The 13,813-nt window shown below is 42.0% G+C and overlaps 3 protein-coding genes across 6 annotated transcripts in view; 1 reads left to right on the plus strand and 2 right to left on the minus strand.

Annotated features, from left to right (window-relative positions):
* Positions 1-134: 134 nt before the first annotated feature.
* On the minus strand, positions 135-4,755 carry LOC112454430. The gene is made up of 6 exons (XM_025015815.1): positions 4,702-4,755; positions 3,523-3,585; positions 2,238-2,312; positions 1,830-2,136; positions 1,261-1,709; positions 135-1,171 (listed from the first exon to the last, which is right to left on the minus strand). Exons 1-6 carry the CDS (start codon positions 4,753-4,755, stop codon positions 599-601), a joined length of 1,521 nt encoding a protein of 506 aa, XP_024871583.1. The 3' UTR covers positions 135-598.
* A 1,647-nt stretch (positions 4,756-6,402) lies between these two features.
* On the plus strand, positions 6,403-7,844 carry LOC112454460. 2 transcript variants are annotated; one of them, XM_025015877.1, is made up of 3 exons: positions 6,403-7,241; positions 7,354-7,416; positions 7,498-7,844. In XM_025015877.1, exons 1-3 carry the CDS (start codon positions 7,199-7,201, stop codon positions 7,764-7,766), a joined length of 375 nt encoding a protein of 124 aa, XP_024871645.1. In that variant the 5' UTR covers positions 6,403-7,198; the 3' UTR covers positions 7,767-7,844. The 2 variants fall into 2 exon arrangements, with proteins under 2 accessions (XP_024871645.1, XP_024871644.1); XM_025015876.1 differs by having other exon boundaries at positions 7,354-7,844.
* Positions 7,845-7,918: 74 nt separating this feature from the next.
* The window catches only part of LOC112454454 (sushi, von Willebrand factor type A, EGF and pentraxin domain-containing protein 1), a 37,765-nt gene continuing 31,870 nt past the window's right edge, over positions 7,919-13,813 (minus strand). For 2 of the 3 annotated variants that reach the window (XM_025015861.1, XM_025015860.1), the window contains exons 28-37: positions 13,548-13,760; positions 13,308-13,463; positions 13,087-13,210; positions 12,725-12,787; positions 11,641-11,831; positions 10,808-11,445; positions 10,302-10,651; positions 9,941-10,143; positions 9,360-9,476; positions 7,919-9,035 (exon numbers count right to left, since the gene is read on the minus strand). In XM_025015861.1, the coding sequence (XP_024871629.1) occupies positions 9,004-9,035; positions 9,360-9,476; positions 9,941-10,143; positions 10,302-10,651; positions 10,808-11,445; positions 11,641-11,831; positions 12,725-12,787; positions 13,087-13,210; positions 13,308-13,463; positions 13,548-13,760 (2,087 nt within the window). In that variant the 3' untranslated portion in view covers positions 7,919-9,003. The remainder of the gene's footprint in view (positions 9,036-9,359; positions 9,477-9,940; positions 10,144-10,301; positions 10,652-10,807; positions 11,446-11,640; positions 11,832-12,724; positions 12,788-13,086; positions 13,211-13,307; positions 13,464-13,547; positions 13,761-13,813) is intronic. The other variant, XM_025015862.1, reaches the window with a different exon arrangement.

Below are 13,813 nucleotides of genomic sequence, written 5' to 3' on the forward strand. Positions count from 1 at the left end.
ATGTGTGTGTGTGTGTGTGTGTGTGTGTGTGTGTGTGTGTGTGTGTGTGTGTGTGTGTGTGTGTGTGTGTGTGTCTATTACGCAAAATATATTCTAATTTCTGTTGTGTTTCTATTTATTTTTCTCTCTCTCGCTCTCGTTATAACAAAATAAACTTTTCTTTAATATATAATATTTCAGCTTGATACTGATATACAGCAAGTCAAACGTTGTATTTTTTAAAACATTTTTTACGCGCACTGCAGCAGCGTACACAATTATCTATCGCTAGTCCGCGATTAGTTTAGTCGGGACAATTAAATTGCGTAACGATATAGATAGATATACTCGAGATGGGAGACAAGATTAGTACAAAAAACCGTCTCTCGATATAAAACAATATGAAAATAACGATAACAATAAGCCTTTAAGAACGCTTTTAACTCCATTAAGACAATTAAGGCAAATAAGTTCAACATAAGTTCAACATAACTCTTTCGTAAAATACATCATCGCGTTTAATAATGGCGCATGCTTGACAATAATGTAACAAATGGTGGCTTATTAGATTATGCTCGACAGATCGTGTGGAAACGTCTAGGTATTAATTAATGCGTACTTAAAATTCTTTCTTTAAAGCAGATCGTAATAACGCGTTGCGCATCGACGTCACCAGCTTCTCTAACTCCTCGACCTTCATCTTCAGTATCTTGTTGTCCCTCTCCAGATCGGTCGCCCTCTTGATCATTTCTGATTCCTTGGCTTTCTTGTTCATTCGCGATCTTCGCGAAGCCTCGTTATTCTTCTCGCGGCATTCCCTATATTGGGAAAGGGCGACGTCGTCATCAGAATCACTCTCTTCGTAATACCTTTTCCTTCCGTTCTTATCCTTCGTCTTTGTACTGGTGACAGTTGTACTGGTGACTCTCTCTCTTTCTTTGCTTTTAGTCATCGCTATCCTCGTTCTCTCCGATCTTCGAGACGCTGCGGGAGTTTTCGCCGTGGATGACGTTATCGTCGATGTTGCGCGGGTTTCCATCCTTCGACGCGTCGAAGGTGGCGTCGGCTCGTTGATCTCCTCCGTCTTTACCTTCGTAGAGGTAAATGATAGTACCGGTGACGACGTTGCGAGTGATCTGACTTTCAACATCGCCGAGGAATCGGTAGACACATTGGCTGAACGCATTTCATCCTGTAACAAAAATCAATTTTGAAAATAAATCGTATGCGGGTACTCAACGGTCGTGCGGTCAAATATTTCCGCTAAATCTGTCAACGTACCTCCCAAAGGTACGACAGTAAGTCGAAAGTATCCGATCCGGTTGTCTCGATCGTGCGTAGCTCATCCCACATTTCACGCTGATTCGTGATGGCGTTAAACGACGTCGGGGAAACGTAATCCAAATCATGACCTTCGGATTGGAGTGACGCGCTAATATCTGCGTTTAGCTGCTTGCTCGACGAGCTGCTTTTAGAAGCTGTAGATTCAGGTGACATTAACCACGAGCTGGATGCGTTGTTATCCTCATTATTATTATTATTTCCTAATCCATATTCGTTAACGAGTTCCGATGGAGATAGCAGCAAGTGACGATTATCACTTGACGCTTTGGTCGTCTTAACGGTATCCATTTTCAAATCTAACTTTTCATCATCAGTCGTTCTCGTCAAATCCTTTAACAATCCTTCCTCTTCCGCAATCGAAACGCCGTTACCCTCGTATTTTGTACCTGGAACAAGGCCAGTAGTCCATAGCAAATGCTCTCTGTGCCGATTATATCATATCAGAAGAATTAGCGAAATTCCATATAGAACGCCTGACTCGTTTACGTATATAAAAATATAGGTACCTGATAGTTTAAACGTAGTCGATTCACCTATATGAAAATCGCATTGACCCTGGAACGTGTCCATGCACCAACTGCTCAGATCCTGAAAGTCCTCTTCCCAGGCGGAGAGTGCCGCAATATCCTCTTTTTTCGTAGGATTCGCCTTTGTGCGCGGGAATACCCAGGGCTCCTTCAAAAGCTCGGACTCCATCGTTGGGCTTAGCAAAGGAACTGTATCCACTTTCGTCGAGGCATCTCCCAGTGGCCGCGATCTCACGCCACGAGTAACAGATGACGGAAGCTGCTGACGGTTCCATGATTTTTGTACCTGAAACGTTTGCATCTTTCCTTCAATATCCGTCCAGGTCCGGCGCCAGATTCCGGTGTTTCCCCTGTCCTGGATCTCTTTCGGGATCGGACAGTACTTACGTTAAGAACACCTCCTTCCTCAACTGAAATGTTGCTGGTTGTTGGACGTTCGTAGATGGGAGGGATTTTGGAAGCCTGAAATAAGTACGAACGTGATTAAATACAATTCGAGTCACAATTAATATTAATAATAAATAATCGTGCTTAACACGTCGCATTAAAATTAATTAAATGTAGATATATCCGCTATATAGCTTTTTACTTTACCAATAACATATTTTTCAGCGTAGATAATTTAGACGATTTAATAAAAGTGTAGGAATGACCACGGATGGAAATATCAGTAGGAGAATATGTTCGTATCAACTTTATTCAATCGAACGATTATTATAACGCGGAAATACCGCTCTGTCTCGCGGGTGGACTCCTCGGCTCAGAATCTTTTACGGAAAAGTGAAAGTCTTCAGTCCTTCTATTCGGCTGGCTGAGACGACTCTGGCCCTCTCGGCGATCAGCGTCCTTATATCTATTCACGAACTCGGTTCGTTCGAATTTGTATTTGTCAACAGTGACTACAGTTTCAACAGTTTGTCGAAATATACACGACCGCGTCAACGGTCCGCGCATTGCCCGTTACCAACGTCTATGAAAATCGCTTACAAAAGGTTACTCTTTCTAGACATCGCGCATCGGATCGATATAATATAATTCCGAGAATGTTATAATGTGAAAATTGATAAGCAGTATCAGTCGATGTCCATTCCAATCTTCATCCCGCTGAGCAACGAGCGAAATAGTAATTTATCATGATAATATCAAGATAATATCATATTATATACCTCGCGGGGCTCGGGGGATTGATTGTAATCTTATGGATTATAATATTATATCTGTCGCGTATAATGTGGAACGTTCGATGAACTTTGCATTCTTTCTATTCGGTATTCGTTTAGGTGAATTTGAAACCAGTCTGATGGTCTCTCAGCGAAACGCGGTGGCCGAATCTCGATACGCGACATATATCTCGCCCGCGCGATTTCGCTTAGTCATCTCCGAGGAGAGTTGCTCCAAAGTGTTACGTCACGCGACTTCCTATATGCGACTTATCTTATCGCGCTCCGCGCTTTCTTTAGCAATTATACGTTAACTCGATCATATCAAGAAAGCAAACAGCTTGTTGTTTCCGACATGTTATCGTCACCGTTAAAAAGGCCTTGAATATTCCTTTCAGTCTACCGCGCTCTTGTGTAGCGGCATATCAGGCTGTAACAAGCGAGCGCGGGAGTCGTTATCTCGTTTTCCTCCCTCGCGATATCCCGCTCTTTGCGAAATCACTTCCACTTACGCGCGTTGTTGTCTCTCTTTCCCGACGGCTTATCTCGCTGCGTGTGGGTGGGTGAGGTGCGCACTGCAGGAAAAGCTATACACGGTCTAGTCCAACTTAGGCCGACTGGTTACGTAAGCGCCGTGGCGCGTTCGGGCGCATGTGACTATTGTGACTTGTGACTCCGATTCGCGGCGTTCGGCGCGGATTGCATCATGCACACCGCGGACCGCGGACCGTCGCGGTGCGTCATGCGTCACCGTGATTCGCGCACCTGATCGCGTGACCCCGCGCGCTCCGGTGCGTCGCGTCGCGTCGAACGGTACGACGCAAAATCGTCTCGTCGCGTCGCGTCGGCTGGGAAAACCTTTGGAGAAGCTATATCCACGCGACCCGAAAATATATAGTCGCGCCGACGGCGACGTCAACACGCCACACGCCTCGCGCGCTCCAATCGATCCCTCGCGACTACGCAGCACCTTTCAACCGATGGCGGGGCCGCACGGTACGGGTCGCGTCGTGACGACGTATACGCACCTTTACTTGCTCGTCCAGATCGTTACATAACGGAGCACGAGAATCTCTGCGCCGCGAAAAAAATCGACGTATAAAGGATTTATTTACTCACCCTCCCTGAGATGATCGGTATCGGTGTACCTTCCACTTGGGCCGGAGCTACAGCTAGTAGAAAAGAGTCAAGAAAGGTGTCGGTTTGTGTCCGCACTGTGCAACTGTTTTCACTCGCTCGGCCCTCGCGTGGCCGATGTGTCAGAATCAGATGGACGACTGTGGACGTGTGCGTGCTTCGCCGTATAGCCGTATACTCTCTTCGTCGTGTAGTCGCTTCGATCGTCGTCCGTGAAATGCGGCCGGAGTGGCGGCGGTGCCGGGGTTAAAGCACGTCACGGGACGGTGTTGGGAGTACGGTACGCGTATACCGTCGTGGAGCAACGTCATCCGCGGCAAATCGGAGCGGCGGTGAGCTCACCACGGGCGAATCGACGCGGCCCGCGGCGCCGTCGCGGCGCGCCGACCGGAACACGTCATGTGCTGAATTCGAGACGATAATCTCGCCGGGAGTCGATAATTTATTGTTCCCTCGCTCGGTTCCGACTCGCTTCGCTCCTGCATGGATCTGCAGCGTTTTCCTTCTCTCTCCTTCTTCTTTTCTTTTTTCTTCTTCTTGACGCTGCACTTTACCGGTCGTTTACCGCAGTAGCCGATCGGAGCGAGCGTTTCTCTGAATCCTTTCATTCTCTTCTGCAAAAAGGCGTAAAAGGGCGATCCAGGAAAGATTTTAACTTGTGATATATAATGTAATGGAATGACTCATAGAAAGAGAAATCGCAGACCGACGTATCAATAGGTGAATGTATGTGAAATTGGAGGACAAATTCGCGCGTTCATATGAGCTTCGAAAGTTCTTTCGGCAAGAGAGAAAGCCGAAAGAGTGGGGTGACTGGATATAAGAATAATTGCTTGATGACGAATAAGAAAACTAGTAGTGCAGGTCGGCGCTAACGAAACGAAATGAGAGAGTAAAGCTTTTTATGAAATTTTGTTAATTCTCCAGCACTTCTCCTCCCCCGTAATCTGCATATAATATTTTAAATTTAAATATTTTAAATTATTTTTTAATTTATAGAGAATGTTATTGAAGGGCGAAAGATAAAATATTGTAACGATAATTTGCATTAAATATATATATCGTTTGTGACGCAACATACGTGGCAGTTGCAAAGTTGTTATTTCAGCAACAAAATTGCTCGACGTTATCGTTCCTCGATGCAGCCGCGCGTTGCGATAAGCACGACCGACAGTGGCTAGATGGAGTTGCAAGTGCAAGCTCAATCTACACTTTGCAACTCAGCTTGGCGCTTTTGCTCTCTCCTCTTTTTTAATGATTTTTTATTATTAATATTATTCTTACTGATGGTTAAAATTTAATGTTTAGCATTATATGTAATTATTATAAGTTAATCACAAACTTTAAATATTAAAAATAAACTGTCCCAAATAGGGAATCGATACCTTATCTTATTGTTAGTAGAAACCTATAAGTTTTGTAGTTTGTAAGTTTGCAGATGCTGCGGTTTCTATACTATATAACAATATAAGATAAGTAATCTATAATATCTTTTCATTCTTTTTTCTATTCTTTACTCAAACTTTAACAATGACATAAGATGGCCTAACTTGGTATCGATTCCCTATTTAGGACAGTTATTTATTTTTAATATTTAATTTTTTATTTAAATAAATGAATAATTAACTATACATTCTCGATATTGAAATGAAATGAATAAAAAACGGATTTTGTGAGAGTCAAACACGGTTAGTTGTGCGTGAGTTAAAGTTATGTAACACTTAATTAATGATTGAGCCATATCATAGCTCAAAGTCAAAACGTACGATTTATTTTGTATTTAATGAATAATTAAATGTTGCATAACGTTAATTCACGCGCAACTGATCGCGTTTGACTATCAAGCCTGCTTTTTCTTTGTTATTTTTTAATTTTAATTCTTTAGTATATTCGGCACACACAAGTTAATTAACTGAAGACTGTACCTAGTATATAATTTTTTGTACCTAACTTTTATATCTATACTGTGTTCCTAGTTATGTTAAGATATTTAATATTTGCTCTGTTTATCTATCGTTTTAATTTCGACATATTGTCAGTATTGTCAAAACATGGAAGTATCTTTTTGATTTAACATGTTATCGATTATTTGAATTACTTATGAGCTGTATGGACTAAGCTCCAAGCTTCGTACCTATATAGCGTACTGCTTTTTTTCAAATAAAAAAAGTTTACTCTTTATACATACAATATCGGTAACGTTCTGTTCGAGAAGATTATTGAAAAATCAACAATCGAAGAGCCTACAGCTTATGTCTTTTATATTTCAATTGAATTTATACAGACACGCAAACGAGTTTATTTACAAATAAGATAGAAATTTATTGTTTCTTTTTGTCGCGAAAAAACAAACTGGGATAATTTATGATTATACGATACGTTTCCTCCAAGACTGTTTCTTCCACGAATTCGTATGAGGAAACTGAATAAATTGAAGGGTCTCGGCAGTGACGCATTCCGCATACCAACGACCTCTCCTTTCGCCCACGTACATAATTATAATAGCATCATGCAGACTACTACAGAGTCTCCCAACTGCGAAACGGGATTTCCTACATGACATCAGATAGCTTGAATTCCGACGCAGTTCATGTAATTTTAATAATTCTGGCAAAATTTATTTGAAGTTATTAACAAATATCTATTGTATGTAACATATGAACGTGTATCAATTATTCTGATTAATTCAGGCACATTCTCGCATCTCAAATTCTATTCAGTATGAAATAAAATTTCTAGTAATTTTTAAAACACGCAAGTTTTTGCAAAAACGAGTAAGCTTGCAAATTTGAATGAGTATTAATATTATACCTCGCTTTATAATCTGTTTGTGATAAGAGCGATTCTGTGAAATTCTTATCATTGACTAGAAATGGTTATCGGTGAAGTGCAAAAGCATGTTTGAAAGCAACGATGGATCAAGAACATAGCGCAAATTATGAAGATCGTATTGAAGTATTAATATTATATCACAAAAGCTTAAAATGTAGTTTTGTCAAATTTGAAAGAAGATAACCAAAGCTCTGCATGTTTTAGTTCGTAATCGCTTTAATGACAAAAGATTACGAGAAGGCTCGTGACATTGGAAGTCAATGTAAGGATTAATCAATTTTAGCGTAATTCCGTGTATACATAAATATTATTTAATTAAAATTGTGAATTATAGAAAAAATAAATTATTGACATTTAATTTTTATTATCAACAGTGTTAAAGCGAAACCGGAATGACGTAGATATTACCCGTGCTCTTAATATTCTGAAGAACAAAAGTCAGTGTGGAATTTTTCTCTCATTTTGCATTCCATTTCCCATTCAAATATATTCTATAGTATTCTATTTTATGTTAACAGAACACGAAGAATGCGAAAGGTCAAGTTTAATTGAATCTAAATGTGAAGGAAGTGACGCGACCGATGGCAATGATACTGATTTTATAGGCGGCAGTGCGGATATTCACATCGATCCAGAAATGGCAAGTAAAATCGCGTCATGCGACATGTCTCGATTGAGTAATGAAGCTAAGAACCATCTCGCCAAGACTCTCGACCAGAAAATGCACAGAGTAATACCAATAAAAATGAGTAAAGTTACGCATATAAAGGATTTGACGAAACGTTAAAAATCTGCCTTATATACTAAAGGTTTATAATTGCAAGAACATAAAATACATGAGTAATGTAAACAATATAAATAAAATATAAATACAAGATAAAAGTGTGAATATATAGGATAGGAAATAAAATACCGCGAGACGTTTTACTGAAATACATTTTATTAATAAAAAAAACAACTATTTGTTAAAGTTTTTACAACATAAATGAAAAACAGCGTGGTAGGCATCGTTTGGTGCACGCTCGTCGCGCAGGCACAGAGGTCATCGTTAATTGTCACACCCGGCGACTTTACACGTTTCCGGTTCTTTAGAGAGATTATCTCGTCACGTGAAAGGATACACTATATGAATATTTCCCAATGCTTTTTGGTCGTCATCGCGAATGAACCGGTCTTCTTGGGGGTTGGCGGGGATTTCCACGAGACTTTCCTTCTCCCTCTTTAACTTCTTTTTTTTCCAGTCACTTAAATCAAATTCGGAATCTCGTCGAATTGCCCCGTTGCGCTGGTCGCGCGCGCCCGCACACTATTTATATTACAACGTGATGCGTATACCTTCCGAGTAACAAAATATAAATCCACGTACGTATAGTTATATTAATATACAAGCACACAGTTTCTCTCACGTACGCACGTCGATCGTATGAGTTAATACAAAAGAGGGGAATAAGGATGGAAGAGGGGACGATGGTGTGGTGTGTTGGATTGATCCTTAACGTTCTATTAAATTACAAAAAAATACAACCTCGCGCGTAAAGTCTCTTTAATCATTGAACACGCATCGAATTTCACTTCGAAGGGCGGACGGATCCCATTTCGTTTTTTTCTTTCTTTCTTTTGCGGCTTTCTGGCGCGCCTCGAATTTATCTGGACGCGTGCCGAAGCGACGATCGGTGGCACGATCTGCCGATCGTCGTTCCAGGACTCTTGCGTCGCTCGCCAAGTTGTGTCGATCGAAGCACATCTCTTGCGTCGACGCGAGATCTCGCGATTTCCGATCGGGCTCCTCTCTCGCCTTTTCCACACATCAGCACGTCCGGTCGCGCGATCGCGGATCTCGCGCGACGTACGCCGTACAGAATGGTACTGTAATAAATAACATGATCCGTCGATCGGTCGAGGAGCAACGACGACGACGTGTCGCTCGAAGGATGAGTATATACCGTCGTCGCCCCGTCTGATTACACTGATATCTCCCGCTTTTTCATATTCTACGTTGGCGTGAAAGTCATTGTTCTACCCGGTCACTGGCCTTCGCTGTCGCTGTCGCTCTTATCTGCAAAATGGATATTTCGTAATGTTATTTGTTGCGCCGCACGCATCGGAAACGTTTTCCGAGATAACGCACTGTCGTGTCCAAGTCTGCCGTTTAATCAAATGGAGCGGAAATTTGTTACGTGTTCTAATGATAGTAAAAAGACGACGGCAGCATATACGTAAGCTTAAATTATTATTTATATAAATTAATTAATAAATAGCCGGTCGTGCGCGAGGTATATGTCGCATCCGATCCTGTTGGCAGTGATTTTTCAGACGACCGCACACATATGATGAGCCGACGTTGATTAGTATGATTACGAGGGTAGTTGCGGGATTGTACCTTTTTTACCGGTATACGCGTGACGCTTCAGTCTGTCGTAAAGATCGTCTTTTGTGCCGTAAATACTGGCGTTCGATCGAGCAAGACTGTTCATCTTGCCTCCGTTGTGCAGGCTCTCTGTATAAGGAAAGAAAAAAAAATTGATGAGCACTCTCGACAATAAATTATATGAAATCTCACTGCGCATTATTTATTTTTGCAATAAATACGATTGGTGTCTATACCGTGAGAATAAATAATCCTCATCGATATCATATCGCTACACGGTAAGAAGGGTTTTGCTGAAATATCTAAAAATCTAGCTATAGATACAGATCTGAAAACAATTTTGTTGCACCATCCAAATAATTATGTAGAACACTCAAACTGATTGCTAAAATGTTAAAATGTCAAAATTGTTTACAGCATTATCATCATACTTTAGCGACCTATTATATATTATTTTGATGGTGCAACAAAATTATTTTCAGATCTAGTATCTAGCTAAATTTTTAGATACTTTAGCAAAACCGTTCTTTCCGTATAAAACTTAAATTGTAATTTCGATTTCGTATATTGGGAATATTTTATACGATCCTTACCTTTCATGTAAGTTTCGTTATAGAAATTGGGCATCTCCCAGCCATCCTCCTCGTCGTCGTAATAATGAGCGTACGTGCTGTGGTGTGATGGTGCTATCGATTCGGCATACGGTGTCGGCGCACCATAGTAGAAATTGACTTGCGAGCCGTTTTGGTCGGTCGCTGGAGTAAGCATCTTCTTCGGCTCCTTCTTTCTAGAGGCTCTGTAAAAGAAAAGAAAGATTTCTCGTTACCGATAAAATGCTGATTTATATCTAAAATAATATTATTAAACAGTTTTTTTTACAGATACTCGAATCGAAGAGAAGTTTTTCGAGATCGTTATTGCAAGTGTAGATTAATCGAATTTTTTTTTACCAACCTGACGCAAATCATCCAGACGAGCAGCACCACGATAATTATCAGAATAACGCCTCCCGCTATGCCACCGGTGATGTAGAAGAACTCGGACTTCTCCGTGCAATGTTTGCCCGTGAAGCTGCCGCTGCATCTACACGAGGGTTGCCCGCGCGAGTCCTTCAGGCAGACGCCCTCGTTGTCGCAGTAGCCCAGACACACGTCTGTGCACACGGTTCCGGTGCCGTTGTACCCGGGCTTACACTCACACTTGAAGTCGCTCGTCTCAGGTATAAGTAGACAGTACGCATTCGCGTCGCAATGCATTTCCTCGCCACTGGTCTCGCACGGATTCGTGCAGTCCGCTTTGCTTGTCTGTTAACAAGTGTCGACATCGACAAATGATTTTATCTTGAACAAGTTTGTCAAAATACATAACTTAAAAAATCACATTTATTACATATATACGCAGGTAATTTCTCTAAGAAATACTTAACATTTATTAATATTTTAGAAAAAAAAAAAACTCACAGCAGTGGATCCTTTCGTGCTGGTGTTCGGCGGGCACGGAATGCAGAAGGTTTGCTGCGGTTCCGATTGATAGGTTCCCTTCTTACACTCCACGCACTCGTTGAGGGTGCCGTTGAGGTAAGTTCCGGGTTCGCAGACCGGAAGCGAGCATTCCTCGATCGCCGCCGATCCCATGTTCGGGGTCGTTCTGCCGAGCGGGCAGGATTGGCAGGATGCCTGCACCCCTTGAGTTCGGTACGTGCCACGCGGGCAAGGCTCGCATTTCCCTTCGACGGCCAACTGCTGCCCGGATCCGCACTCGTCCCGGCATTCTTCTCGCGACACCGCCTCGGAGGTTCTTGTGGTCTTTCCGAGGCCGCACAGCAGGCAGGAGAAGCTACCCTCGTTCGGCTGATAGAATCCATGGCCGCAGTTGCGACAAAGACCGGCCACGTCGTCGTAGTATTTGCCGGCAGGACAACGCTCCTTGCAGTCCGCTGCGCTACGCGCTCCAGGACCCACGGTCACGCTGGGACGACCGGCGATCACCGGACAGGAACTGCATCTTAATTGCCCGGATTCGCTCTGATAGGTACCCACGGGGCAGGATATGCATTGCATCGTCTCTTCGTCATAGAAAGTGCCCACCGCGCATGGTACTGCAAGAAAATTGTCGATAACGATCGAGATGAGTTTTTCTCAAATGCTATTATTGACATTTTGTCTCTAAAAAGCATATTGCGATATTTTCTAAAATTAAACGGAGATACTTTTATCTCGCGGCTAAAGCGACTCTGTTTGATTTTGTCAAAGAAATTATTTTTAATAATTATTTATAAAACATAGTATCTTACCACAATCCGGTGCCATGACAACTTGGCCAATCGGACAGGCATAGTCGGATTCCAGAACGAGAGATGCGGGATCTGGCACGGTGTTAGGCAGAATGTCGTGGACGTCGAATTGGTCCTCCTCGAGGATCAGTTTTTCGAGCAACATTTGTACGGTAGCGCGCTCGTTTGAGTTAGCATTCAGGATCGGATCGCTGCGAAGCATAAAAAACAGTTATTGTTTTGTAAACCGATGGAATATTTACAATAGCAACAGGCAATGGAAAGGTTTGCGCAAGTATATACAGCCGTTATCTTGAGGTGAATGTAGTTAAGGCAGCCTTGTCTTTGAACCAGGATCCTCGTCAGTAGATTCGTGTGTCGCAGGTTAAACCGCACTCAATACCCTTAGCAATTTTAATTAATGCGCGCCTGTATTCATTCGCCGTCACGTTGATCACGTATGTTGTCAAATGTATACATTGGAATTGTCATCCGTAAATCGAAGCTGTTGGATCACTGTTAAGTGAGCGCAAGTTACAGAACTTGAAGTAGCGAAATTGCACAAATTGTCGAATCATATATTATTTTCGAAATTGTAGTTATTTAATTTCTGTGAGTCAGTACATATAACGTCCATTTAATCGAGTAATATATTTTTTTTCAACAAAATGAAAAAGTGCTGAGCAATCTCACACAGTTTGATTAGATTTTGATTTTATTACAATGTTATCCCTATCGGAAAATTTGTGGACACCTGTTGCAGCCCGCTACGATGACGTCCCACCTGTATGTATGGTGATCAGTCGTGATCAGTTAGTAAGAACGTGCAACCTTTACTTATTTCGTACAGCTATAAGACTTGATCCACTTTCCTGGCCGTAAGATTAGTCGTTAGTATATGATCTGTTCGATGACTTTTCGATGCTTTATTACAAATCTGAGAGTTATGCGCTATTATCGTAGGACGAGGGAACGCTGAAACGTGATTAACGCGGGAAGTTATAACAAACTGCACAATGCAATGAATGATAACGTATTAGAGATGATGGCGGGTAAGACATGTAAATGAATTGAATCGCGCTGGCGTGAATCGAGCTGTCCTTACTTTATCGCCGGGAATGAGATCTCCACCTCGTAGGTGTCACTGCCCTGGCGACCCTTTCTCGTTCTATGATGCAACACAAGTAACAAAAATACTCAGTACGAAGGTTCACTGTAAGCGAAATGCGCGGCGGCAGACAATAAACTGCAGTATCTAACAATTAAGTGACCGATATGATCGAGATACAAGAGCAAGCCATGATTTACACACATTGTAAATTATTTTAAATAAGAGGAAAATGCATTTAGAGTGATTGGCGAGTTGACGTGTTTTAAGAATTGCAACTTGCACCCTGCAAACGTTTTGAACGACAAAAATTTCTAGGACGTTTATTAATTAAAAGATTATAATTTGAGCACACTTACGGTTCCGCGGGCACAGCGGCGGAAACGACGTACGTTCCACCGTCCTCCTCGTTCGTTTCTCTCGTTGCGCGTATGCGATGATCGCATTGTACATCGATATCAAGATCCTTGCACTCGCGAGTTCCTAAAAAAATAAGTGAAAGTGTAAGTAATATAATTTAGATTGGTGCAAGAAATGTGCAGTTATATAAATAATAATCCGTTTGTAAATTGCATATTACCTTCGTAAGAGTACGAACAGAAATTCCAGTCTCTGTTCAAAGAGTTCACGGCATTTCGAACTTTCTGTTTGAGTACACCCTGGCCGGCCTCGTTGCAGAGCACCGATGTGGGGAAGTTCATCTTAATCCTGAAGACTCTTTGGGCTGACGTAGCACCTACGAAACAAAGTATACGTTAATTTATCCGGAAAATGCGATCATTGTACGAGAAAATGAATCAAACATGTATGAGATGCTTACTCGTACAAGCTGGATACACCAAAGGTAGACTAGGATCACTGGTGGGTCTCCAGAAGCCTTCTGCACCACACGTGTAGAATTTGGGAACCTCTTGCGAGAACCGAAGTCCGGCATTGCAAGAAATCTCGCAGACTTTAAACTGGCCTCCCGAACCCCAGTCCTTGCATTGTTGTGTGCCACCGATAGGATCCTCCAATGTCGGGCAAAAGTCGGCTGCAATGAGAAAAATTTGTATAAATTTTGAAAATTTACGCTCGTGCACACAC

The sequence above is a fragment of the Temnothorax curvispinosus genome, unplaced genomic scaffold (genome assembly GCF_003070985.1).
Source record: "Temnothorax curvispinosus isolate PA1 unplaced genomic scaffold, ASM307098v1 QBEX01005075.1, whole genome shotgun sequence".
NCBI classification, from domain to species: Eukaryota; Metazoa; Arthropoda; class Insecta; order Hymenoptera; family Formicidae; genus Temnothorax; species Temnothorax curvispinosus.

Excerpts from the sequence above, each read along its gene's own strand:
- LOC112454430 (XM_025015815.1), bottom strand. The coding sequence starts at position 4,755 with ATGAAAGGATTCAGAGAAACGCTCGCTCCGATCGGCTACTGCGGTAAA. Across the intron at positions 2,313-3,522 it reads AAAGAGAGACAACAACGCGC|GCTTCCAAAATCCCTCCCAT; the intron begins GTAAGTGGAAGT and ends TACTTATTTCAG. Across the intron at positions 1,172-1,260 it reads TACTGTCGTACCTTTGGGAG|GATGAAATGCGTTCAGCCAA; the intron begins GTACGTTGACAG and ends TTTTTGTTACAG.
- LOC112454460 (XM_025015876.1), top strand. The coding sequence starts at position 7,199 with ATGACAAAAGATTACGAGAAGGCTCGTGACATTGGAAGTCAAT. Across the intron at positions 7,242-7,353 it reads TCGTGACATTGGAAGTCAAT|TGTTAAAGCGAAACCGGAAT; the intron begins GTAAGGATTAAT and ends TATTATCAACAG.